Source organism: Urocitellus parryii, chromosome 15 (assembly GCF_045843805.1).
Source record: "Urocitellus parryii isolate mUroPar1 chromosome 15, mUroPar1.hap1, whole genome shotgun sequence".
Taxonomy (NCBI): Eukaryota; Metazoa; Chordata; class Mammalia; order Rodentia; family Sciuridae; genus Urocitellus; species Urocitellus parryii.
The window spans coordinates 7,386,904-7,411,776 of record NC_135545.1 but is presented as its reverse complement, the minus strand read 5'-3'; the positions used below and the strand labels follow the sequence as shown (position 1 = coordinate 7,411,776).

The 24,873-nt window shown below is 50.7% G+C and overlaps 1 protein-coding gene across 3 annotated transcripts; it reads left to right on the top strand.

Annotated features, from left to right (window-relative positions):
• The first annotated feature begins 97 nt into the window (after positions 1 to 97).
• Positions 98 to 23,010, top strand: Nucb1 (nucleobindin 1). Of its 3 annotated transcripts, none has more exons than XM_026406324.2 (13): positions 98 to 164; positions 555 to 694; positions 2,728 to 2,835; positions 5,466 to 5,598; positions 9,585 to 9,688; positions 12,715 to 12,900; positions 13,139 to 13,229; positions 19,596 to 19,654; positions 19,915 to 20,007; positions 20,081 to 20,173; positions 20,493 to 20,663; positions 21,127 to 21,223; positions 21,323 to 23,010. In XM_026406324.2, exons 2-13 carry the CDS (start codon positions 566 to 568, stop codon positions 21,433 to 21,435), a joined length of 1,377 nt encoding a protein of 458 aa, XP_026262109.1. In that variant the 5' UTR covers positions 98 to 164; positions 555 to 565; the 3' UTR covers positions 21,436 to 23,010. The 3 variants fall into 3 exon arrangements, with proteins under 3 accessions (XP_026262109.1, XP_026262110.1, XP_026262111.1); XM_026406325.2 differs by having other exon boundaries at positions 159 to 238; XM_026406326.2 differs by lacking the exon at positions 98 to 164 and adding an exon at positions 237 to 257.
• The last annotated feature ends 1,863 nt before the right edge of the window (positions 23,011 to 24,873 follow it).

Sequence of the window (24,873 nt, the reverse complement as noted above, 5' to 3'; positions counted from 1 at the left end):
GGGTGGGGCCTCTAGACGAGGGCGCCGGAGTCCGGAGCTAGCGTGGACCAATCCAGCTCCTAGGGCGGGTTTTCTGCTGGAAAGTGGGCGTGCCCTGGGAGGGAAATCACCAGAAACGCGCCGGAGGTCCGGGCCCGGGAAAACGCCCTCTGCGGTGGAGAGAGGTGAGGGTCGGGGCTTCCAGCTTGGGCTGCTGGGGAGGGTGTGGGCCACTGGGCCCGAACACTGAGTCCTGGAGGTCGGTGGGCCGAGTGCTGGTACTTGTAGATCCTGGGAAAAGAGGAGGCTGGGGGAGGCGGAGGTCAAGATCCTGGAGCTGAGTCAGAGGAGCGGGTGCCGGGAGCCGGGACTCCCGGGACTGAGGACCCGGACTCCGGTGTTGGAGGAAGGGAAGACTAGAGGCCTGGTATCCTGGGTCACTGTAACGAAGCGGAATCTCTTGCTTCTTGGAGGTGGGGGCGGCGCCCTGGGGTTGCGTTCCCGGATCCGGGGAAGAGGCCGGCTTGGGACGTTCATTGATGATCCACCTCTCCGCTCCTCTTCCCTTTCCACAGACCCTGCCGCCATGCCTCCCACTTGGCCCCACGGAGTCCTCTTCCTCCTGCCGTCGCTGCTGCTGCTGCTGCGTGCCGTGCTGGCGGTGCCCCTGGAGCGGGGGGTGCCCGAGAAGGAGAGCCCCGCGACCGAGAGCCCGGTGAGTAGCCCTGCCCTGCTCTCTGGCCAGAGGTTTGCTGTGGTAACAATCCCCGCGCCCGCCTGCACAGCCCCTGTGACCCCTGCCCGCTGGGTGAATGCTCCAGAGACTCCATGCCGCACGGTTGTGGCTTGTCATTTACCTGCCATTTTTGCAGTACCTGGGGATATGACTTGGTGAAAAACTGGGCGTCCCTGACTTAGAGATATGGAAATCAAGTCGGATTTTAAGTAAAATGTCAGCGTCTCTCCCCACCGAAGAAGGAATTTGGGGGTTGAGGAGAAAGAAGTGTATTTCTCAATAGCTCCACGAGCAATACCATACTAATTAGCTGGGGTTTTCTTATTTTGTGGAGCTCATGGAGGTGTGGTTTAAATTAAAAAGGGCATATATAAACTGCTTATTAATTCCAACGGGTGTTTTTCAAGGATGAAACCTTTGCTCTTAGGAGAGTTGGAACTCTCCTAAGCATGAAACCTTTGCTCTTAGGAGAGTTGGAACTTTAAAGATCCAACACCCTGATTTGTGTGGCCTGAGAATGGACAGGTCATTGCATCTTGGGATGGTTCACATCACACTCTTGTGTGGCAGGTCCTTGCCCAGCATGTTAGGCCTCTGTTCTGTGAAGTCTTTGCAAACAGAGAAGGACACCTTTGAGTCCCTTTTTCTTTGTTCATTCTCTTGAGCATCTTCTCTGAACCAGAAGCTGCTGGTCACTAGAACCAGCTATTTAAGACCCCTGCCCTCAGGGACCAGCCCCACTCACTGAGAGATAGAAGAAGACAGAGGGCAGGGCCCCAGGTGATAGAGTGATGATCCGGGAGGGCAGGATAGGTGAGGGGGGGAGGGAAGAATGCTAGATCAAGGGCAAGAAAGGAAGTGAATGGGGGGGAGGGAACAGCCTGGGCAAAGTCTGTGTGGTGGGAGGGAGCAGAGTGCTTTGAGGGACCTGGAGACCCGTGGGCTGGCACAAGGGTCAGATCATGTGGCATCTTGTGGACCATGGTAGAGAATTTCTTCTTTTTCTTCTTTTTTTTTAAAGGATTGAACCTTTTTTGAGGATTGAACCCAGGGCTGCTCTACCACTGAACTACATTCCAACACTTTCTGTTGTTTATTTTGAGACCAGTTGCCCAGAATGGGTTTGAACTTGTGATCCTCCTGCCTCCATCTAGATGGGATTATGGGTGTGCACCACTGAACCCAGCTGAGAATTTATTTTTTTATTCCAAGGCTAATAGAATAGAGGCTAATACCTCAGTAATGTGGGCTGAGGATGTAGCAGAGTGGTAGAGCGGCCTCTATGCATGAGCCCCTGGGTTCCACCCCCACACCGCAAAATAAATACATAAATAGTGGGTACAAGAAGGTACATGTAGGTCATATGCAAATTGTCCTTTTACGTAAGGGACTTGAGCATTGTGGAGTTTGATATGTATTGGGGTTCTGGAACCAATCTACCATCCATACTGAGGGAAGACTATATTGTTCCTTTTATAAATAGAAAGAGTGAGGCTCAGGGGTAAGACAGGAGGCCAGCAATCTCTGTCTTGTCACTTGCCATCCCTCCTAGACCAGTGCCTGGCCCATGGTAGGGCTCTGTCAGCGCTTGTTGAAGAGTGAGTGGATGAATGAATGAATGAATCAGTGAATGAAGGTGTGGGTGAATGAACGATAGCACGTTTCATTGCTTTGCAACAAAGATACATCCCTGTAGACACCCGCTCTGTAGGCTGCCGCTGGGCTGGGTGCACATCTGAATGACTTCCATTCATCTCCACTGCAGACCTGGGAAGAGTGAAGACTGTGGCCCAGTGGGTCACGCAGCTGGCCTGTGGTTACATACCTGGTGAGGGTTGGAACCCAGGTCTGCTGGCCCCGGAGCCCTTATTCTGTGAAGTCCACCTCATGCTCTGTGTGGCAGGTCCCTGGGATGCCCAGCGGCCACTCTGGAGTGGGGCTGAGTTCCTGTCTGTGGGGAGGAACCAGGGAGGGGAGAGACTGGGCTGATATGGCTGACCTTGTTGTCTCAGGACACGGGCCTCTACTACCATCGGTACCTACAGGAGGTCATCAACGTGCTAGAGACAGATGGGCACTTCCGGGAGAAGCTGCAGGCCGCCAATGCGGAGGACATCAAGGTACGAGGCGAGGGGTCTGTGCTCGTAGAGCAGCACTGGGCCCCACAGGGGCCGTGGGGCTCCAGCTCTGCCCAGGTTCTGGGCAGTGAAACTCAAGGAGAAAGGGGGTGCTTCTCATGGACCATAGCTGGGAAGGGTCTGGGAACCCCTGGAATGTGTGAGGAAGCCGGCGGTCGATGGGCAGCCCCCCAGTCTTGTCTCTACCACTGACCCGGTACGGGACCTCACTTTCCTGTCCCTCGGTTTTTTCACTTATAAAATGGGGCTAATGATGGAAGCCACCTCGAGGTGCCAGATTATCTGGGAGAGGAGGAGAGACGTAGAGGGGCAGGTGCCCCTGGGGTTGGCTCCTTGGAGTGCTGAGCGTGGTGCCTTCTACAGAGGAAGGAGTCAAGAACGGAGGTGCTGGGTTCTCTTGCCCATGCTCTTCTTCAGCCTCCAAAGGAGCCGTGTCTGTCCCCATTTCCCAGAGGGGGACACTGAGGCCCTGGTAGCAGTGCTTGTTCACCCCTGGACTGGTGAGCCCAGCGCCACAGCAGCCCCTCCCTAGCCCACCCCAGGCGGCCGCCCCAAGAAGTTCCCTGTGGGAAGATGGAGCTGCCTGACCCCGTCCCAGCTCCCACAATTCCAGCGCACGTTGGAACGTGTTCAGCCCAGAGTTGTCCCGACACCTTGGCCCAGGAGGGGTCCCAAGGACTGAGGCAGATTGGGAAGGGGCCCTGGTCCTCCCGGAAGCCTCCAGGCTCTCCCGGAACTGCCTCTGTCCCCATCCAGTTGGACCCTAATGTGGGACAATCACTCAGCCCAGCCCTTCCAGTGCCCAGCCCCAGGAAACAGACCCAGGAAGCCACCTGAGTCCAAGTAACGTCAGAGTGGCCAGTCAGTCACGTTCTTGAATGGTTCTCTTCCAGGTTCAACCTCTACCCCACCTTTTCTTGTCCCAGGCAGATGGCCACATCTCTGTCTTGGTTTCCCTCTGTGGAAATGGCCAGGCTTACGCGACAGTTTCCCTGCAGGAGCAAAGTCCACGTAAATCAGCGATAGCCCCACAAGTACTGACCTGGCCATAAATGCCAGTCGTCATTGTGGTGGCAGTGATTTTGGCCCCAATTTTTTTGGATTTCGTTGTTGTTTATTTATCTGCTTGTTTGTTTATCGGCACCAGGGATTGAACCCAGGAGCACTTCACCACTGAGCCACATCCCAGTCCTTTTTCATATTTTATTTAGAGACAGGGTCTCCTGAGTTGCTTAGGACCTCACTAAACTGCTGAGGCTGGTTTTGAACTGACCATCCTCCTGCCTCAGCCTCCTGAGGCATGCACACTGGTGCCCAGCTCGGCCCCAGTTTTGAGATCCGGGAGAAGGGTGTGCTGCCTCACAGTGTGTGTGTGTGGGGGGGCGGGGTTGCATCAGGGCTGGGATTTGAACTCACGTTCCTGGACTCCTGGTCCTGTGGGACCTGACTCCAATTCGGTCATTAGGCTGGAAACTGGCCTTCCATCTGAGGGGCCTTGGGCATGTTGCCTCAGTTTGTACATCTGTAAGTGGGGCTGTGGTTTGGGTTAGAGGGTGGACATAGCAGGCACAACGGATTGCTGTAGCTATGAGGGCTGCTGTGGTCACCTTGTCCTGCAGTGTCTGCAACAGCTGTGGACATGAGTCACAAGGTACGCTACTGGAGACTCAAGGGGACTGATCAATCACAGAGGGCCTGGGGAAGCTCCAAACGGACTCTGTCCAGGCTGACAAGGGAGCGGGTGTTTGGGGACAGGAGGCCCTGAGTAAAGTTGAGTCCCAGTGGGAATGTCTGTGGTGTGGAATTTCGGATGTGGTTTCAGATATGCCTTGAGCTATTTGCTGTTGGCTCCTTTTTTTTTTTTTTTTTTTTTTTTTTTTAAGAGAGAGGAGTGGGAGGGGGAGAGAGAGAGAGAGAATTTATTTATTTTTTTTTAGTTTTTTGGCGGACACAAGATCTTTGTTTGTACGTGGTGCTGAGGATCGAACCCGGGCCGCACGCATGCCAGGCGAGCGCGCTACCGCTTGAGCCACATCCCCAGCCCCATGCTGTTGGCTCCTTGGGACTGACTTAGACAGGAGACTTTGGGGCCTTGAGTGTCATGGGGAGCACTGCGGAGTCCTGTGAGCAAAAGAGGGGCAGGGTCGTCTCTGATGCTGAGGATCAAGTTTGATGACAGCGGTAGCCCAGAGAAGCACTGTACTCAGCACAGCGTGGGGACCCTTAGCTGAGAGAGGTGCCATGTGCTTGGGTTTTGAAGGACAGTGACAGAGAGGATCTGGTTAGGCTTAGGTAGGGGTGATGGAGGAGTATCCCAGCAGCAGGGATGGCATGTGCAAAGGTCCTATGGTGGAGAGTAGCCTTGTGAATGTGGGTGCCCATGCCCAGTTAGTGCTCCTGGAACCAAACATGGTTTAATATGCGATGGGAGCTGCGGTCTCAGAGGTAGTGAGGGCCTCATGTCAGGCTGAAAGGCTGGGACCTGGTCCCCTGGGCTCTGGGGACCAGCTGTGACCAGGGACGGTTAGGGTTAGACCCTAGAGAGAGCAGAGGACGAGGCTGTCCATTGCGCTGTCTCTGGGCACCCAGCCTGACTGTGTCCCTCCTGGCAGAGTGGGAAGCTGAGCCGAGAGCTGGACTTCGTCAGCCACCACGTCCGCACCAAGCTGGATGAGCTCAAGCGACAGGAGGTGTCACGGCTGCGGATGCTGCTCAAAGCCAAGATGGATGCAGAGCAGGAGACCAGTGAGCACAGGCGGGCAGGTGGCTGGGGGGCCTCACCCCCTCTGTGAAATGTGCTTCCTCCCTGGCATGATTCACGCTAACAGCCCTTCATTTGTTTTCCATTTCACAATTTTATTATTCTTTTTTTTTTTTAAAATCGTGGTCATTTAATGCGTTCTGTGATTCTGGGGATGGAACCAGGGCTTTGCGCGGGCTAGGCAAGCACCCGACCGCTGAGCTGCACCCCAGTCATACTAGTTTATTTCTTTGTCCTCCCCCCTAGAAAGATTCTAATTTCTTAGTGTGTATATCAGAGACTAACACACACACACACACATTTTTTTTTTGCAGCGGGGGCGGGCGGGTGGTGGTACTAGGGATTGAACTCGGGCACTCGACCACTGAGCCCCATCCCCAGCCCTATTTTGCATTTTATTTAGAGACAGGTCTCGCTGAGCTGCTTAGCACTCCCTTCTGCTGAGGCTGGCTTTGAATTCTCGATCCTCCTGCCTCAGCCTCCGGAGCCTCTGGGAACACACATACCTTTAACAAGTGGAATAACTTGATGCTCCCCATTCTGGAGGCTGAGAAGTCTGAGCTCGAGGCGGCAGCAGATCTGAGGTCAGGTGGGAGCCGCCCCTGGCTTCATAGGTGGCGCTTTTTACTGGGTCCTTACATGGCAGAAGGACTGGGGCTGTATTTCAGTTTATTTATTCAGCTTTTTAAAAATAATAACAATAATTTCTTAACGCACTGGGCCAGCTTAGATTCCAAGATCCCCTCCTGTGTCCCGATGCCACACGGGGTTTGCTGCAGTATGTGCCTGGACCGCGCTCGCTCTTTTCTTTCTTACTTTAATACTTTTTAGTTGAGGATGGACACTATACCTTTATTTCATTTATTTATTTTTAATGTGGTGCCTGGAATCGAACCCAGGGCTTTACATATACTAGGCAAGCGCTCTTCCACTTAGCCCCAGCCCCAGCCCCGTGCTCTTTCTTTTTAAATTCCTCTGTTGAAATAGGACGCACGTGCCATGCAATTATTCCCGAGTATGTGGCAACAATCGCCAGTCACTTTTGGAATATTTTCATCACCCAGTTCCTTGAGCTCCACCTCCCTCCTCTCCCCTGACGGCTGCTCCCTGGCTTCCTGCCTCTGAGGATTCGCCTCTTCTGGACTCTGTCCAGTCTGACAAGGGAGCGGGTGTTTGGGGACAGGAGGCACTGAGTAAAGTTGTACCTATGTGGCTTTTTGTATCGGCTTCTGTCCCTCTGCAGCAGCATCACCTGCGTGGTCCCATCCCTATTTAGGGTTGGATAATGTTGGTTTTCTGGATATTTCGTTTGGCCCCTCACCAGCTGATGGAGAGATGATGGAGGTGCTTGTTCCTTTTGGCCACATGAACCATTCTGTCTTCCTCCCCGTGGCTTTGTGACATGTTCTGGTGTCTCCCGGGGCAGGTCTCATCCCAGTGCTTCCTTGGTGTAGGAAGGTGCCACCTTTACTGAGGTTCCCCTGCAGCTTCTCCTTTCATCTCCTGACACCCTGTGAGGTGCTGATGGCGCAGCTCGGGGACCCTGGCCATTGACGGGGATGCCGGGTAGACGGGAGGCTTTGCTTTGCTGTCCATCATCCGACTCCTTCTACCTATGGACCAAAGGTGCTGAGCCCTCCTGTGGGCCGGTCCTGGGCTGGGCTCGGGGTCTGTAAGGTGAACAGACGGACGGGCATGGTCTGGAGCCTGTGGTGGTGCCGTTCCTACCGTCCGTCTGGCCTGCTGCTTAAGGGTTGCAGTTTCAGTCTCCGGTAAATTCAGAGGTCCCTTATCTCTAAGAAGAGAAATCTGTCCTGTGTGTTGGCTGCTGCCAGCTTTGCTGTGTGCCAAGCGTTGTAGTGGTGCTGTGCATTTTTTTCTTATTGTTGTTGTTCCTTTAAGCACGACTCAAAATGTCCCAAATCTGGAGCTGGTCCAGCGGCGCAGGCCTGTAATCGCAGTGAGGCAGGGGGTTTGCAGGTTTGAGGCCAGCCTCAGCAACTCAGCAAGGCCCTGTTTTCAAAGTAAAAAATAAAAAGGGCTGGGGACGTGGCTCAGTGGGAGAGCACCCCTGGGTTCAATCCCAGGGCCAAAAGGAAAAAAAGCCCAAATCTGCCCCTTCCTCTTCTCCATTGCTGCCCTGGGTCCGGCTGCCGTCCTCTCCTCCTGGGGCTGGTTCCCTGGGCCCTGATTTCCACAGAGTGGCCCCTGGGAGCCAGCTAACAGGCATTAGATGCCTCTGACCACTCGGGGGAGTACCACGGCTTTCTTTCATGTGTCAATTTATTTCTCACAGAGCCGGGGGCTGGGAAGTCCAAGATCAAGGCACCCACAGCCCGACGACGTCTGCGGAGGGCTCATTCCTCACAGGTGGCACTGCTGTGTCCCTGACGTAGCAGAAGGGCCACCAGGCTCCCCAGGCTCATGTGTGCACTCATGAGGACATAGCCCTCGAGGCCCCTCCTCAACACCCTCACTGGGAGTTTCAGCTTATGAATGTGGGGACAGAGATGTCCAGACCATAGCACGTGGGGGCTTGAAGCAGCCCTTTTTATTTTTTTACTTTGAGACAGGGCCTTGTCTTACCATCCTGGAGACGAGAAGCTGGAAACCGGTCTCCCTGGACGGGGGTTGAGGTTGAGCAAGGCCCTGGGGGCTCTCAGGGGACCCCCTTGCCCTTTGCAGCTTCCAGGGTTGCACTTCTTGGCCACTGCCCCTTCCGCCATCGCAGAGCCAGCCGCGCATCGCCTTCTAGGGGGCTCTCAGAGGAGCCGTGGGTTTAGCGCTCCTGCTGATGATCCGGGAGTACTCCCCATTTGAGGGAGGGTAACAGTCTGAGGCCGTTTGACGTGTAAGGTCACAGATGTCACAGGTATCCCAGCACGGAGGCTCCCCAAGTTCCCGGGACTCAAGTTCCTGGTCCAAATCCTGCTGGGGGGCCAGGCCCGCCCCAGCCCCCCCTCCCACCCCCATTGACGTGGCCCCCTGCCAGCCTTTCTTGCACCAGCATCTTTGGTAAATGATGGAGTGATGGGATTTTCTCACCTTAGGACCTTTGCCTGTTCAGCCCCCTCCCCGTGACATGCTTCCTTAGAACTCTTTGCATGGCTGAGCTTTGGACTCATTGGGAATGTTACTTCAGCCCCATCACCAACATGCCCTGGCTGCCCTGCTCAGAAGAACCTCCCCTCATTTGTTAGTGTCCTCTCTGGTCATGTGGTCATTCCACGGTCACCTGCTCTTCGTCTTTCTAGGCTGGATGTATGCCCAGGGACAGATTGACTGTTTCCTGCTGTGTCCGCAGTCACATCCTCTCTCTGGGCCTCAGTTTTCACATCTATAAAATGGTGTTAAACCTAGAACCCTCCTCATCAGTTTGTCGTGAAAAGTCAGTGACTTACATAGTTTATGTGCGTAGAGCAGGGCCTGGCAGGTGGTCAGCACTCTGTACATGTCAGTTATTATCATAGTTATTGTCATAGTGTCATTTTAAGCATCAGACTCAGTGATGGGATCACCTCCTCCAGGATGCCCACCCTGATGGCCCTAGGCCCAGTTGATGGTCCTTTGTTCTCTGCACTGTCACTTCCCTTAGAGCACGCCTGGCCAAAGATGGGGTTTCTGAAAGAAAAGATGTCCTGTTTGTTTTATTTTTTGTTTTTTGCTATACGAGGGACTTACCCCAGGACCTCATGGACTGAGCCACATCCCCAACCCTTTTTTTTTTTTTTTTTTTTTTTGGTACCAGGGATTGAACTCAGGGGCTCTTGACCACTGAGCCACCTTCCCAGCCCTTTGTGTTTTTTATTAGAGACAAGGTCTCACTGAGTTGCTTAGCACCTTGCTTTTGCTGAGGCTGGCTTTGGACTCCAGATCCTCCTGCCTCAGCCCTGCTTGCACGTAGCTGGGATGACGGGCGTGTGCCACCTCACCTGAATCCATGGGTTGTTTTGAATCTTCCTTCATCCAGATGTGCAGGTGGATCACCTGAATCTCCTGAAGCAGTTTGAACACCTGGACCCGCAGAACCAGCACACGTTCGAGGCCCGAGACCTGGAGCTGCTGATCCAGACGGTACGGAGGGGCCGAGCTGAAGGGCACGCGGGAAGCTGGCAGGGTGCTGGTCTCCAGACGCCCTCCCCAGGTCCACACAGGAGAGCGGCAGGTGGAGGCAGGGTGGGCTTCGCCTCCCTCGGGCCTCACTCTACTGCCCCCTGGCCTTGTCCTTCCTGTGTGGTTTGGGGTAGGGGCTGTCCTCTCTGTGATCTCATGGCGGGCCCAACGGTGCCCTCCCAAGATGTCCATGTCCTAAGCCCAGAACCTGTGACTTTTACCTGACATGGCCAAAGGGACTTTGGAAGGTGTGAATAATGAAGGACCTTGAGATGAGGCCCTGATCCTGCGTCACCCAGGTGGGCCTCAGGAAGCAGAGGCAGATCCGATCACAGAAACCGAAGGCCGGGCTGGGCGCCGCGTGGCTCAGTGGTGGAGAGTTTGCCTGGCACACATGAGGCCCTGGGTTCCATCCCTAGTGCCACAAAAAGAAAAAATAGAAACAGAAGGGCAGAGGGACAGCTGGACCAGATGCCACAGCACTGGCTTTGCGATGGGGAAGGGTCCACAGGCCACAGAACCAGCTCTAGAAGCCGGAGAAGTGAAGAGGATTCTCCCTCAGGATCTGTAGAGGGAACCTGTCCCACCAACACCTTCATTTCCACCTAGTGAAACTAATTTCACACCTGGCCTCCCCGGTAAAGTGATCAGTTTGTATCACTTTAAGTCATTAAGTTGTGGCAATTCGTGGTGGCGCTCATTCTCATGTAATCCCAGCGACTCTGGTGGCATAGGCAGGAGGATTGCAAGGTTGAGGCTGGTCTGGGCAACTTTGCAAGAAATCAAAAGGGCTGGGCATGTAGCTCAGTGGTAGAGTGCCCCTGGGTTCCAGGCCCAGTACCAAATAAAAGAGCAGCAGTGCCCTGTTACAGTGGCCATAGGAACCAAGAGTCTGCACCTAAAAAGTGAGGTCCACAGCCCTATCTTATGGGGAAGGCCAAGGAGAGGCCTTGGGAGTGGAAGAGGCTGCCTGGCCCGCCCTGGGCTCCCCTCTCATGGACCTTCTCCCCGGGGAGATCCTGCTCCTCTGTCTGGACCTGCCAGGCTCAGGCCGGCTTTTCTGGTTCCTCTTGTGCTCCACCTAGTGGTCATAAGGATAATTAATAGACATTTCACTGATCCATGGATTGTGTTTTTTGCAGCGCTGGGTTCAGACTCAGGACTTTACACAGTAGGCAAATGCTGTGCCACTGAGATACTCCCCCAAATTGCCTTAAAAATTTCTTTCCACTTATTTCTGAAACATTCCAGAAACTGTCCACTTCTCTCTAGTCCCACTGTCTCTCCCCCGTCCTTCTCAAGTCATAGAAGCTCTTTCACGGGGATCTCTGCTTCTGCCCTCCACCACCTATAGCTGTGTGTTGGGGCCTGTCCTGAGCATTGTAGGCTGTTTGCAGCAGCCCTAGACTCCTCTGAATAGATGCGTATAGATCTCCCCTAGTTGTGACAAGCTAAAATGTTTCCTGACATTAACAACTATCCCCTAGAGGTACAGCTCTCCAGGTTGAGAATCCCTCTGTGCAGTCTGTCCACACACAGTAGCTATGTTTAGTTTCCTCTTGCTGCTATAACAAATGGTCACAAACTTAGTAGTTTAAAACAGCATGATTCATTACCTTCTTTTTTCTTTCTTTTATATATATATATATATTTGTATGTATGTATATATATTTGTCAATTAACGTCCATTTATTTATTTATTTATGGTGGTAATAATTGAACCCAATGCTTCACACATTCCAGGCGAGTGCTCTACCATTGAGCCACAACCCAAGTCCCCATCTTTCTTTCTTTCTTTCTTTTTTTAATTTTTTTTTTAGTTGTAGTTGAAATACAATACCTTTATTTTATTTTATTTGTTTATTTTTATGTGGTGCGAGGATCGAACCCAGCGCCCCACAGGTGCTAGGCAAGCACTCTGCCACTGAGCCATAACCCCAGCCCCCACCTTTTTTTAATATTTATTTTTTAGTTGTAGTTGGACACAATATCTTTGTTTATTTATTTTTATGTGGTGCTGAGGATCAAACCCAGGACCTTGCATGTACTAGGCGAGTGCCCTACCACTGAGCCACAATCCCAGCCCCCCTTTTGTTTTTTTAATTTTGAGACAGGGTCTCACCAAGATACGCACTCCTGCCTTAGAGCTGGAGTCTGGCTGTGTGTTGCCTAAGCTGATATTTAACTCCTGGGTTCAAGCAGTCCTCACCTCAACCTTCCAAGTATCTGGGGCCAGAGGTGTACATCACCACACCTGGCTTTTGCATGACCCTTAGAGTTCTGTGGGTTAGACATCAATAGAGTCTCACAGGGTGTTTCTTGGAGCTACTGTAACAACAAGTCATGAGACTTGGTGGCTTAAAACAACACAAATTTGCCAGGCACGGTGGTGCATGCCTGTAATCCCAGAGGCTCAGGAGGCTGAGGCAGGAAGATTGCAATTTCAAAGCCAGCCTCAGCAACTTAGCAAGGCCCCAAGTAACTTAGTAAGACCCTTTCTCAAAATAAAATAATAAAGGGGCTGGGGAGGGGGTTCCGTGGTTAAGTGCTCCTGTGTGGCTCAATCTCTGATTAAAAAAAAAAAAATGATATAGCTAGTGAGATTTGATCACACAGTAGACCCTGAATTTGAACCCTGGGCAGAGTAATGAAAGACCTCCTGGTGTTGACCATCCAGCTACACTGCTTTCCGTATCAGGTCCACCTAGTATGTTGTGCCTCACTTATTTCTCCAAGAACTCAAGATGGTAGAGGACTAGAAAGAGGCAGATCAAAGTTACTGTTGCACAACTGTGTACTCTCTTCTGAACAAACAGAGCAGAGTGCATTCTAGGGCAGGAGCAGCCGCCGAGAGCCAGAGAGTGAGATCAGGTCATGAGTCTTGGCACAGGTGGAAGTTGGAGCCGCTCCTGGCCAGGTTCCCAGCAAGGGCCTGTCCCTCGGAGGCTAGATTCTGGTGAGAGGTAAGTCACCTTCTCTTGGCACAGGCCACCCGGGACCTTGCCCAGTATGACGCCGCCCATCACGAGGAGTTCAAACGCTACGAGATGCTCAAGGAACATGAGAGGCGCCGCTACCTGGAGTCACTGGGTGAAGAACAGCGGAAGGAGGCGGAGAGGAAGCTGGAAGAGCAGCAGCGGCGGCACCGGGAGCACCCCAAAGTCAACGTGCCTGTAAGGCGGCTCCCAGAGCACCACAGGGCTGTGGAGTCCTTGAAGGACTATAACCTCCCAGAGCCCTGAGCCTGTGTCCAGCCGTCCTAGGGGCTGCTGGGAATTGTAGTTTTCCTGATTTGCTTTTTGCTTGAGGGGAGTGTTTATTGGGTGGGGTAAGGAGTTCTCTAGTTCTTACACATGCATGACACCCAGAGTCCTTGCTCATGAGCTGCTTCCTGTCCCCTCCCCTCCACAGGGCAGCCAAGCCCAGTTGAAGGAGGTATGGGAGGAGCTGGACGGACTGGACCCCAACAGGTTTAACCCCAAGACCTTCTTCATACTGCATGGTAAGGTGGGGAGGGTGTCCCAGCCCCGGGCTGCACCTGGAGTCTCTGACCCAGCCTGAATGCCAAGAGGGGTCTCCCATTCCCGTGGGGCTTCATCCGACCTGAGAGGCCTGAACTAATCCCCCCTGGTTGACCCAAAGGCCCTGGCCCTCCCTCTTGCTAGCGGGAGGATCTTCCCTGGAAGGGCTGTGCCTCGATTTTGGAACATCCCAGACCAGGCCTGGGTGGCCCTCCCCCAGCAGCCCAGAAGCCCTGATCCTCTCTGGGAGTCCTGTCACCTAGGCTGGGCTGCTCCTTACTAACCAGGCCCCCAGACCCTAGAGAGTCACATTTCTGTGGCGGATCAGCAGCACAGGGCCTGGGTTGCCAGACTCCCTCAGGTGTGCCTGGGTCCTGCCCCAGAGGCTGTAGCTCATCAGCAGAGCTTGGCAGGACCTGGTTTCTTCATGTGGCAGATATTGACTAGGCTCCCTGGTGAGCACCACGCTTGGTTAAGACCCTGTGGATAACACTGAACGAGTTCCTCCCATCACAGCCACTTGGCAGACAGATCACACTGTATTTGAGTGACTCATGACAGTTGAGTGAGAGGCACTAGGGTTTTACAGAGACCAATTAAACTGAAATAATGTCCATAAGATACATCTCAACTTTAGGGATGATAAAATGCACAAGAGGAAAAGGTATCTCAGCATCACTGAAATGAGTTCTGCAAGAGTCTCAGGAGATGGAGAGAAGACAGCTGGGTTAAGGGACCTCAGTAGCCTCTGTAGATAACTTGTATCAGGTGAAATGAGCAGTATCCCAGTAGAACTTTCTTAGGAGACCCACAGCTGTGCTGTCGAGCATGTTGGCCAGCAGTCCACGTGGCTACCGAGCAGTCGGACTACTGATGGAAGGACTGAATTTTTGTTTTTTTCAGTTTTGATAAATGAAATCTTTTTATTTGAAAAGGGTTTTTTTTTTTTTTTTTTTTTGGCTAGGCATGGTGGCACATACTGGTAACATACTGGTAATCCCAGTGATTTAGGAGGCTGAGGCAGGATGATCACAAAGCCAGCCTGGGCAACTCACTGAGACCCTGTCTCAAAGTAAAAAAAATCAAAAGGGCTGGGGATGTAGCTCAGTGGTGAAGTATCCCTGGGTTTAATCCCCAGGACAAAAAAAATTTTTTTTTTCACCATACTAATTTACCATGTTAATCATTTTTAAATGTACATACAGTTCAGTAGCATAAAGTATATTTACATTGTTGTGCAACCAGTTCCTGGGAATCTTTTCATCTGGCAAAGCTGAAATTCTGTACCCATCAAACAGCGGCCTGTTTAGCCCTCACTCCAGCCCTGGCAGCCAGGCTCCTGCTCTCTGTCTCTGTGAGTCTCTTTGATGTTCTAGGTTCCTCATCTGACCAGAATCATCCCGAATTTGCCTTTTTTGTGACTGGTTTATTTTACTTACTTTTTCATGGCACTTGATACCAATTGAGGTTGCCCCACGTGACTAGTAGCTGCTGGATTGGGTGGCCCAGCTCAAGAGAGCACTTTTTTTTTTTTTTTTTTTTTTTAAGAGAGGATTTTTTTAATGTTTATTTTTTAGTTTTCGGCGGACACAACATCTTTGTTTGTATGTGGTGCTGAGGATCGAACCCGGGCCGCACGCATGCCAGGCGAGCGCGCTACCGCTTGAGCCACATCCCCAGCCCCTCAAGAGAGCACTTTTGAACAGCAGCCTCCATGAAGTTGCACTTTGTGGCTGTTTGGAGAAAGAACATTTTATTTCTTTTTTACACAAATGGAGCCCAACTTTTCATTTCTCTGGTGGTACACGATGCAGTCACACCGATCATGCAATCATACCTGTACATAGGGTAATAATGTCCTTCTCATTCCACCATCTTTCCCATCCCTACACCCCCCGACCCTCCCCTTACTATCCTCTGTCCAATCCAGAGTTCCTCCATTCTTCCTCCCACCTCATTATGGATCGGCATCCATTTATCAGAGAAAACATTTGGTCTTTGGTTTTCTGGGATTGGCTTGCTTTGCTTAGCATGATATTCTCCAGTTCCATCCATTTACCTGCAAATGCCATAATTTTATTCTTTTTTAAGGCTGAGTAACATTTCACTGTGTATGTATACCACAGTTTCTTTTTTAAAAATATTCATTTAGTTGTAGTTGTAGTTGGACACAATACCTTTTTTTATTTATTTATATGTGGTGCTGAGGATGGAACCCAGGGCCTCACACAGGCTAGGCGAGCAAGCGCTCTACTGCTGAGCCTTAACCCCAGACCTACCACAGTTTTTTTATCCATTCTTCTATTGAAGGACATCTAGATTGGTTCCACAGTTTAGCTGTTGTGAATTGAGCTGCTATAAACATTGATGTGGCCGGGTCACCATAGTATGCTGGGGTCCTGCCCTAGGGGGATCCAGGGAGTCCTGAAGGATGAGTGGTGTCGGCGAAAAGATGAGACAGGAGTCGTTCCGTTGGAGCAATCTCCAGAGAGAGCGCTAATGCAGCTTTCTCTGGGTCATCTTTTATTACAGTGTTTCTCATCATTATAGATTCAGAATATGTCATTGATTATATAATTTAAAACTTTGCCAAGACATGACATTTCCTTAACCATGATTGGGGGTACAAAAAAATGTAACATTAATTTACATTTTTCCAGGATACGACCTTTAGTTATTTAATTATTAAAAGTACAGAATCATTAGTAAAATACGTCACTAATTTACATTTTTCAGATTTTCCCAAGATTTACTATTTTCCCCAAGATATGCTATTTTCTTATTAACTAATGCCAAACTACATAACCAGACTCTAAGTCTCCTAACCCATCATTAACCTTTAAGTTTAAAGTACACTTGTACTTTATTTCTAATCTAAAATTCCCATCTAAAAAAGTCCCCTTAAATCTTATACTTAAAACATCCTAAAGTTTATAATCATTCTTAAAACATATCAGAAACCCATACAACTAAAAACTTAAGAATTTCTAAACTTAAGAATCTAAATAAAATAATATTTCTAACATTATTCTAAAACTGTCTTATAAAGCTATTTTAATTAATTCCTAAATTTATTCTCATAAAACTGGTTGAGCTGCTTTCTCAGAGTTTCTTTGTTCTTCAGACAAGGTGCACTAGTTCTCATGTCTTTATAGTCTTTCTCAATAGAAAGTAAGTTCTAAACATCAATCCACTTTCCACCAATATTAACTATGCTCATCATATATCCTTATGTAAAGTAAAAAAGGGTTTATAAAAAGAGAAGAATATATCTTTATATGTTTTAACTTTCCTAAGTGTATAATATAACTTTCCTCAATCAAGAATGAGACTACATGTGGTGAACTTTGTAAAATAAGAATAATGATCAGATTTTCTAAGAGGCCGGAAATATGGGCTTGGGTTCTAGTTGATATAATTGTCCATTATCAGGTTTGTCCTCAATGTGCTGAGATAGAAGAACAGCCTTCTACTTTGTCCTTGATATGCTGAGGGGTAGTAGAACAGCCTCCAAGGCATGAACTACCTGTTCTGTTCTAGCCATCTGAAATTTAATTTGTTTGGCATTTAGCATACTCATGCCTCCTGTCAGGAACATGAGCATGAAAATGAAAAGTCCCAATTACATAAAAAAGGGTCTTATGGTTTCGGTTTCCCACCAACCAGCGTGGCTTTGCCAGCACTTTTTCTCACTGTGACCCTGTCAAGACAGTGAGTGGGGGATCGCCTTCACCGATAGTATGCTGATTTTAAGTCCTTTCGGTATAGACTGCGGAGTGGGATAGCTAGGTCAAATGGTGGTTCCACTCCAGGTTTTCTAAGGAATCTCCACACTGCTTTCCAGAGTAGTTGCACCAATTTGCAGTCCCACCAGCAATGAATGAGTGTACTTTTCCCCCCACATCCTCGCCAACACTTATTGATGCTTGTATTGTTGATAATTGCCATTGTGACTAGAGTGAGATGAAATTTAGGGATAGTTTTGATTTGCATTTCTTTAATGGCCAGAGATTTGAACATTTCTTCACGTATTTGTTGATCTATTGTGTATTTTCTGTGAAGTGTCTGCTCAGATCCTTAGCCCCATTTATTGATTTGTTGTTGTTGTTGTTGTTTGGTGTTAAAGTTTTTTAAGTTCTTCATATAGGAGATTTTTGCTCTATCTGATATGCATGTAGTAAAGATTTTCTCCTATTCTATAGGCTCTGTCTTCATGTTATTATTATTATTATTTTGCTAGGAAGCTTTTCAGCTTGAATCCATCACATTTATTGATTCTTTAATTTATTTCTTGCACTTTAGTAGGAGTCTTGTTAAGGAAATCAGGCCTGAGCTGACATGATGAAGAGTTGGGCCTACTTTTTATTCTATTAAGCACAGGGTCTCTGGTCTATTTCCTACTAGTATGAGGGAAGAACATTTTAGGTGGGGAAAAGCAAGCGCACATAAGGAAGAATGAACTTGTGGGTTTCCAGGCTGTGGGAGCAGAATGCATGAAGAAGAGTGATTGCAGGGGCAGTAGCAGCCACCAGGGACCCTGTGGCAAGGAAAGGAACTTGGATTTTATTATCCACCTGGGTACTGTGTTGAGCTCAGACTATAGGGACAAGGGCCAAAGTCAAGAGTTCAGTGAGGAGGGTGAAATACTGGCAGCTGGAACATGGGAAGTAGGGAGAAGTGCTTAGAGTCTGGAATCACCTTGAAAGTCAGCTGATAGGATTGGATTAGCTGTTAGAGGGTCAAGGGTAGCTCCAAGGTGTTTGTCCCAAGCAACTTTGAGGAACCTTCCAGTTCCCTTCCAGACACGGGACGAAAGGATGTGATTGCTAGGGAAGGTGGGTGTGCTCGGGTTAAATTAGAATGTCTGTTACACATCCAGGTGGAGAGGGATTGTAGACAGTTGTGTATTCAAGAGTGGAGGCCATTATTGGATGATTCTGAAATCTGAGTAACCAGAAGAGCCCATCTAGGGAAGGTCCTGGCCAGTAGAACTCTGTGATGGAAAATGTCCTGTGTTTGCCTGTCCAGTATGACAGCCACCAGCCGCCTACGGCTATTGAGTCTTGCCATGTACCAAGTGGGACTGATAAACTAAAGTTTAAATCTTATTGAATCTTTTATTTTTAGGTACTGGGGCTTGAACACAGAGGTGCTCTACCACTGAGCTGTATCCCCAGCCCTAAATCTTATTAAATTTTTTAAAAGATATTTTTAGTTGTAGATGGACACAATACCTTTATTTTATTTTATTTTTTAAATTTTTATGTGGTGCTGAGGATCAAACCCAGTGCCTCACACATGCTAGGCAAGTGCTCTGCCACTGAGCCACAGCTACAACCCTCTTATTAAATCTTTTTTTTTCTTTTTTTAAGAAAAGAGAGAGAGAATTTTTTAATATTTATTTTTCAGTTTTCGGTGGACATAACATCTTTATTTTTATTTTATGTGGTGCTGAGGATTGAACCCAGCGCCCCGCGCATGCCAGGCGAGCACGTTATCGCTTGAGCCACATCCCCAACCCTTATTAAATCTTAATATTTTAAATTTAAATAGCCCATGTGGCTGGTGACTCCCACATTAGGTAGCACAGATCCAGTGTAGGTAAAGAAGTGGCCCCCAAGCCATAGCCCTGGGGTGCACAGATATGTAGAGGTCAGCAAAAGAAGTAACCTGGATGTGCTGGGGACATTCCTCAGTTGGTAGAGAGCTTGACTCACATGCCCAAGGTCCTGGCTTCAGTCCCCAGCACCACCAAAAAAAAAAAAAGAGCCGGAGACTTGGGTCAGCCTGAAAGGACTCAAGGACATTCTGGAAACCCAGGGAAGAGTCAAGGACAATACAAAACCATTGGATTTGCAAGATTAGGGTTCTGGGTCACCTCGGCAGGAACAGGTTGATGATCAGGAGTGAGCAGAAAAGGGAGAGGCGGAGACAGAGAGTGTGGCAGCCTGAGCCCTGCAGCGGGGTGAGTCCCCTGGCACCTGGAGTCAGCACTGGTCCGGTTCCCTGGGAGGCAGAGGTCCCTGTACCCCCCGGATCCTGGACAAAGGAGCTGACCCATGTCTGAAATACTGGGTGCTAGGTCCAGAGAGAGTCCCGTGTGATAGTGAGCTCAACTCGCCTCCATTCTTGGGACCCTGGTTGTGAGGGAATGGGCCGTCCTGGCAATGGGCCAGCAGGGGTGCTGAAGCCTGCAGGCCACCATTCCACTGCCAGAGACCCCTCATTACCTGTCCCCTGATAATACACCCCACATGAGCCCCAAATTTCTTTACCAGTTTGTCCCTTGGGAATCAGACCACCCTGTTCTCCACCCACTAGACACCTCGCTGTCTTCTCCCCCTCAGATATCAACAGTGATGGTGTCCTGGATGAGCAGGAGCTAGAGGCCCTGTTCACCAAGGAGGTGAGTGTCCTAAAGCTGTGGGCAGAGGGAACATCCACATCAGCCACATGTCCTCTCAGGGCTCCTTGTGGTCCCCTTCAGTCCTCCTGGGTGGGAGTTAAGGGAAGACTACAACTCCCAGCAGCCTCTAAGGCAATGAGAGGCTGCCAGGAGTATCAGGGAGCCCCAAGGCCTGCTGGGAGTTGAAGTTGTTTGGGTGTATCTGGAGGAGGGTTACCTTGGACCTCTCATGACTTCCCAATTCTCACACAACTCTGCAGCTGGAGAAGGTGTATGACCCGAAGAATGAGGAGGACGACATGCGGGAGATGGAGGAGGAGCGGCTGCGCATGCGGGAGCATGTGATGAAGAATGTGAGAGGAGGGACATGGGCCCGGGAGGGCAGTGGCCTCAGCTCTTGGCCCTTACCCTGTTCTGGTTCCCCAGGTGGACACGAACCAAGACCGGCTAGTGACCCTGGAGGAGTTCCTTGCGTCCACACAGAGGAAGGAGTATGGGGACACTGGGGAGGGATGGGAGGTAAGGACATTGGGAACAATCTGGAGCCTAAATAGTTTGTTTTCCCAGTCCTAACTTTTCTTTCAAGGACTGGCTACTTCTCATACTCTGCGTCTTTGTCCCCTCTCTCTGGGTCTGTGTCCCATATTTCTCGGTCTCTGTTCTCCCTTCTCCCTAGCCCTTTATCCCATCCTGTACCCCCGCCTAGGTCTCTTTTGCCCACGCGCAAGGCCACCGCCTCCCAGCCTTCTCTAAACCTCCTTGGGCAGAGCCCTCTCCAACATGGGTGGGCCACGGCTGGAGTTGCCCCCATTCATGGCCCTTGTCTTGGGCCCTGTAGACAGTGGAGATGCACCCAGCCTACACAGAGGAAGAGCTGAGGCGTTTCGAGGAGGAGCTGGCCGCCCGGGAGGCAGAGCTGAATGCCAAGGCCCAGCGCCTCAGCCAGGAGGCAGAGGCCCTAGGGCGGTCTCAGGGCCGCCTGGAAGCCCAGAAGAGAGAGTTGCAGCAGGTGACTGGCTAGGGAAGCTGGGCCCATCCTCTGGGTCTTTGGTGGCTCCTGTCCTTGTCCACATGGGTGCCCAGAGACTGGGAAGGCCTGTGTTCACCATGTTAATTACTGGTAGTCCTCAGCTGCCATCTTAAGTAAGGGCAGTTGTTTCCTGGCTGTACTGTGCCTGCCATGTTAGATGAGGGCAGTGGGAATGTGAGAGGGGGAAAGGCCAGGGAGGGAAGTGAAGGATTCAGCGAGGGCTTTGCTGTCCCAAGGCAGGACTCAAGCCATGACAGAAGAGAACTGGATTCTTAATGAGGATTAAGCCTACCTCTCAGTGATGGAGAAAAACTGAGGCTCATGGAAAGGGGACTAGCCCAAGACCATGTAACAGGTTGCCGTGGAGTCCCAGTTTGGGGACTGAGGCCTGTGCAACTTGGAATGCCAGTGTCATGACCTCCTTGTGGTCACCCTCCTGCAGGCCGTTCTGCACATGGAGCAAAGGAAGCAGGAGCAGGAGGCCCGTAACACACCCCCCGCCAACCCCGAAGGAGAGCTCAAGTTCCACCCCGACACAGGTGCAGTCCTGGGCCCAGGGAGGAGGGCCTGGGCCTGGACTCCTAAGGGAGGAGAGCTGGGACTCCTGGGTTAAGACTGGGTTCCTCCTCCATTTCCAGGTGATGTCCCTGTCCCAGCTCCAGCTGGTGTCCAGAAGGATGTTGATACTTCTGAAAAGAAGATTCCTGAACAGCCCCCCGAGGTGCCCCAGCTGGATTCCCAGCACCTATGATCCCTCAGGGGCTCCAGCCCTCCTAGTTCCTACCGTGACAGCTGACAGCAGCTGGATGAAGTGTCTCAGTCAGCCTTCTCCGGGGTCAGCAGCTCACACGGCCTCCAGGAGGAGGGGGCAGGGTGGCATTTCATGCATTGCTTCTCAGGCCCTACATCTACCATATTGCAGGTCTCAGCTTCCTAGCTTCTGAGTCTGTGGTTCTTTCTTCCTGTCCCTTCCCTGGGGCTTCCTTGGGTCCCTTCCCAAGACCACTTCACGTGTCCAATCAGGTACCCACTGGGTCAGCTGAATTTGCGGAAGCCCCTGCTTGCTCCCAGGAGCACTGGCTCTGTGCCTGCCTTCCCAGATGGTGGCTGAGGCTGCTCAGGCTTCCTGTGTCCCCACAGCTGCCTGAAATCCTGCCTGCTACTCTGGGCCCAGCTGCTTCTGGTTTCTGGGAGCTTGGCTGGTCCCTCAAGACCTTGTCCTACTTTGGGTGGAACCAGCAATGCTTCAGTGTCCTCTGTGTGGCTGGATGCCGAGGGACAGGAGGGCCCTCAGCATAGCTGGTCAGCTCTGGACTGAGAGTCTGGACTCTCCCTGGGACCCTGGCTTCCAGCCACCTCATCCCCAGCCTCCTCCCTGACCTCTTGGCCCTCAGCCCCACTCCACGCTGCCCTGGGAGGTATTTGGAGCTGGCCCACCCCAGGACCAGGTCCCAGCCCCTTAGCTGGGACCCTCACCTGGGAGGCCCTGCAGGTTGGCCCTGCCCACCCTTCAGTCCTCGTCTCAGGGCTTCTTGGCCTGCGCTGTGTTCCAGACCCTTCAGTGCACCCTGTGGAACAAACATGCTTCTTTGTCCATGTGTAGGTACCATTCCCTCTGAAATTGCCCCCGCACGTCACCTGCCTCAGTCCTCTTCCTTTCATAGTCAGGTGTCATTCCGGAGAGACACAGTCCTGGCATCAAGTTTACCGGTTTCCCAAGGGACCCCTTCAGTCACAAGGAGAGAAAACACAAACCTGAGCTTAAAAATTAAAATACAGAGGCAAACACACACACATACACACTCTTACCCCATGAAAGAAGTCCTAGGGTAGGAAGGCCTCAGGGTTGCCAGGGAACCAGGTTCTCCCATCCCCCATTGGGGAACTCCCCCATGGCCCCAAAGTAGCTGCAGCTGCTCTGATGTCACATATATCTGTACCAACATCTGGCAAATGAAGGGGCCACACCCTTCCTGTCCTGAGCATTGTAAGTGGGAGAGAAATCTGTCCCTAAAGCTCCTGCTCCGGGCACCTCTCTCCTTATGTCCCATTGGCCCTGAGGCACAAGTGAATGCCTCGGGTCCACCAAGATGGCATCTACAAGTAGTGATTCTCCTCACCTGGAATGGGGGCAGTATCCTGGAACCAAATTGGGATCTATTAAAAAGAAAGAGAATATTTGTTTAGATTAAATTCTGTTTTTTGTTTTGTTTGGGTGTTGGAGATGGAACTCAATAGTCTCAAACATGCTAGGCAAAGGCTGTACCACCGAGCTACATCCGCAGCCCTAAAATTATTTAAATAAAAGTCTAGTAGGAGCACCTGATTTTATTGTAGTTCCATGCATTTTATTTTAGTTTAAAACAGGCAAGAGCCAGTTATCTTTCTTTTTTTTTCCCCCCCTTTTAATATTTTTTTTAGAAACAGGGTCTCGATAAGTTGCTGAGGCTGGCTTTGAACTCAATCCTCCTGCCCCAGCCTCCTGAGCTGCTGGGATTACAGGCCTATATTACTGCGCCTGGCTAACCACCAGCATCTTTTGGCTTAAAATAGACATTATTGATGTGTTTCCACCATTATTGATGGGCTAAATGTGTAACCTTATGGTAGAGCGCTTGGTTAACACATGTGAGACTCCAGCACCCCAAAAAATCAAAAGCAAGCACTCTACCACTGAGCTACATCCCCAGCCCTTTTCATTTTATTTAGAGACAGGGTCTCTAAGTTGCCCAGGATGGCCTCCAACTTGCCATCCTCCTGCCTTAACCTCCTGACTAGCTGGGATTGTCCGCATCCATTGCTTTTGTTGTTTACAGTGAAGTCCACCTGTTTGGTGTTTTGTTTTGTTGGGGTGCTGGGGATGAAACCCAGGGTGTGGCACAGGCCAGGCAAGTGCTCTACAACTGAACTACCTACCCCACCCTGGCCCCTGAACACAGGTTTTTAAATGATGACTCTCCCCTTGGACTGTCCTGTCCCCAAAGTATGTCCAAGAACATCTGTGCTCCTGTTTCATGTGAGTCCAACCATTTCAGAGCTCACACCCACTCGCCTTTATCAGGGGCTCTTACATTCCAGGCCCATGCTCCCCTGCCCTGGTCATCCCAAGGCCAAGTGCCGAAGAAATCAAGACACTGCCTTCCCCCAGAGCTTGCTGCAGTTATCCAAACTTGCCCAGCCTACACCTGCTCTCCCGGCCCACCAGTGCATCCTGCAGAGATGCAGTGGAAGCTCTTGCTCAGGTTTTCCTGGGTTCTGGCCCTGCCTGGGGCTCCCTCTGTGGCCCTTGGTGTGGTGCATCCCCCTTGGGAATCTAGCCCACTCTCTTCAGTGGCAGTGGTCCACGACTGTGTTGGCTTCACCACAGACAATTACAATAAAGCAGACATTTAAAACTCCCTCTGGAGTATCAGAATAATAGCTCCCCAGTGGTCTTCATATCCTAATCTGCAGAACCTGTGACTGTGTGACCTTAGGGGCAAAATGGACTCTGCAGATGACATAAAGGTCTTGAGTTGAGGAGATGATTCTGGATTCTCCTGGTGAGCCCCATCGAATCTGAAGGGTCTCTAATGGAGGGAGGTGAGGATAAACAGTGGGAGGAGATGTGACAACGGAACTCCTCAGAGTGAGGAGGACCATGAGCCAAGAATATAGGCAGCTTCTAGAGGCTGGAGAAGGCAAGAAAACAAATCCATGATTTAGTTGTCAGTCTGTGGTGCTATCCAGAGTGGTGGGCCCTTTAAAGGGTGGGGCCTAATGGGAGAAAGGTAGGCCATTGGGGTGTGCCCTTGAAGGAGGTATCAGGACCCTGCCTCTCCCCTCTCTTTTTGCTTCCTGACTTCCATGAGGTGAGTCGCTTCTGCCCTATGCTCCCACCCATGATGTCCTGTGTCACCACAGGCCCAAAGCAACAAGGTCAAGTGACCATAGACTGAAACCATGAGCCAAAATAAACCTTCCCTCCTTAAGAATTGATGATCTTGGGTGTTGTCACAGTGACAGAAGACTAACACTCCCCGCAGAGCCTCCAGAAGGAATCAGCCCTGGCCACATTTTGGGGGATAGCAGATACTGAAGCTTGAACCCAGGAATGCTTCACCACTGAGCTATATCCCCAGTCCTTTTTAAAATTTTTGTTTGTTTGAGACAGGATCTTGCTAAGTTGCTGGGAGTCTTGCTAAATTGC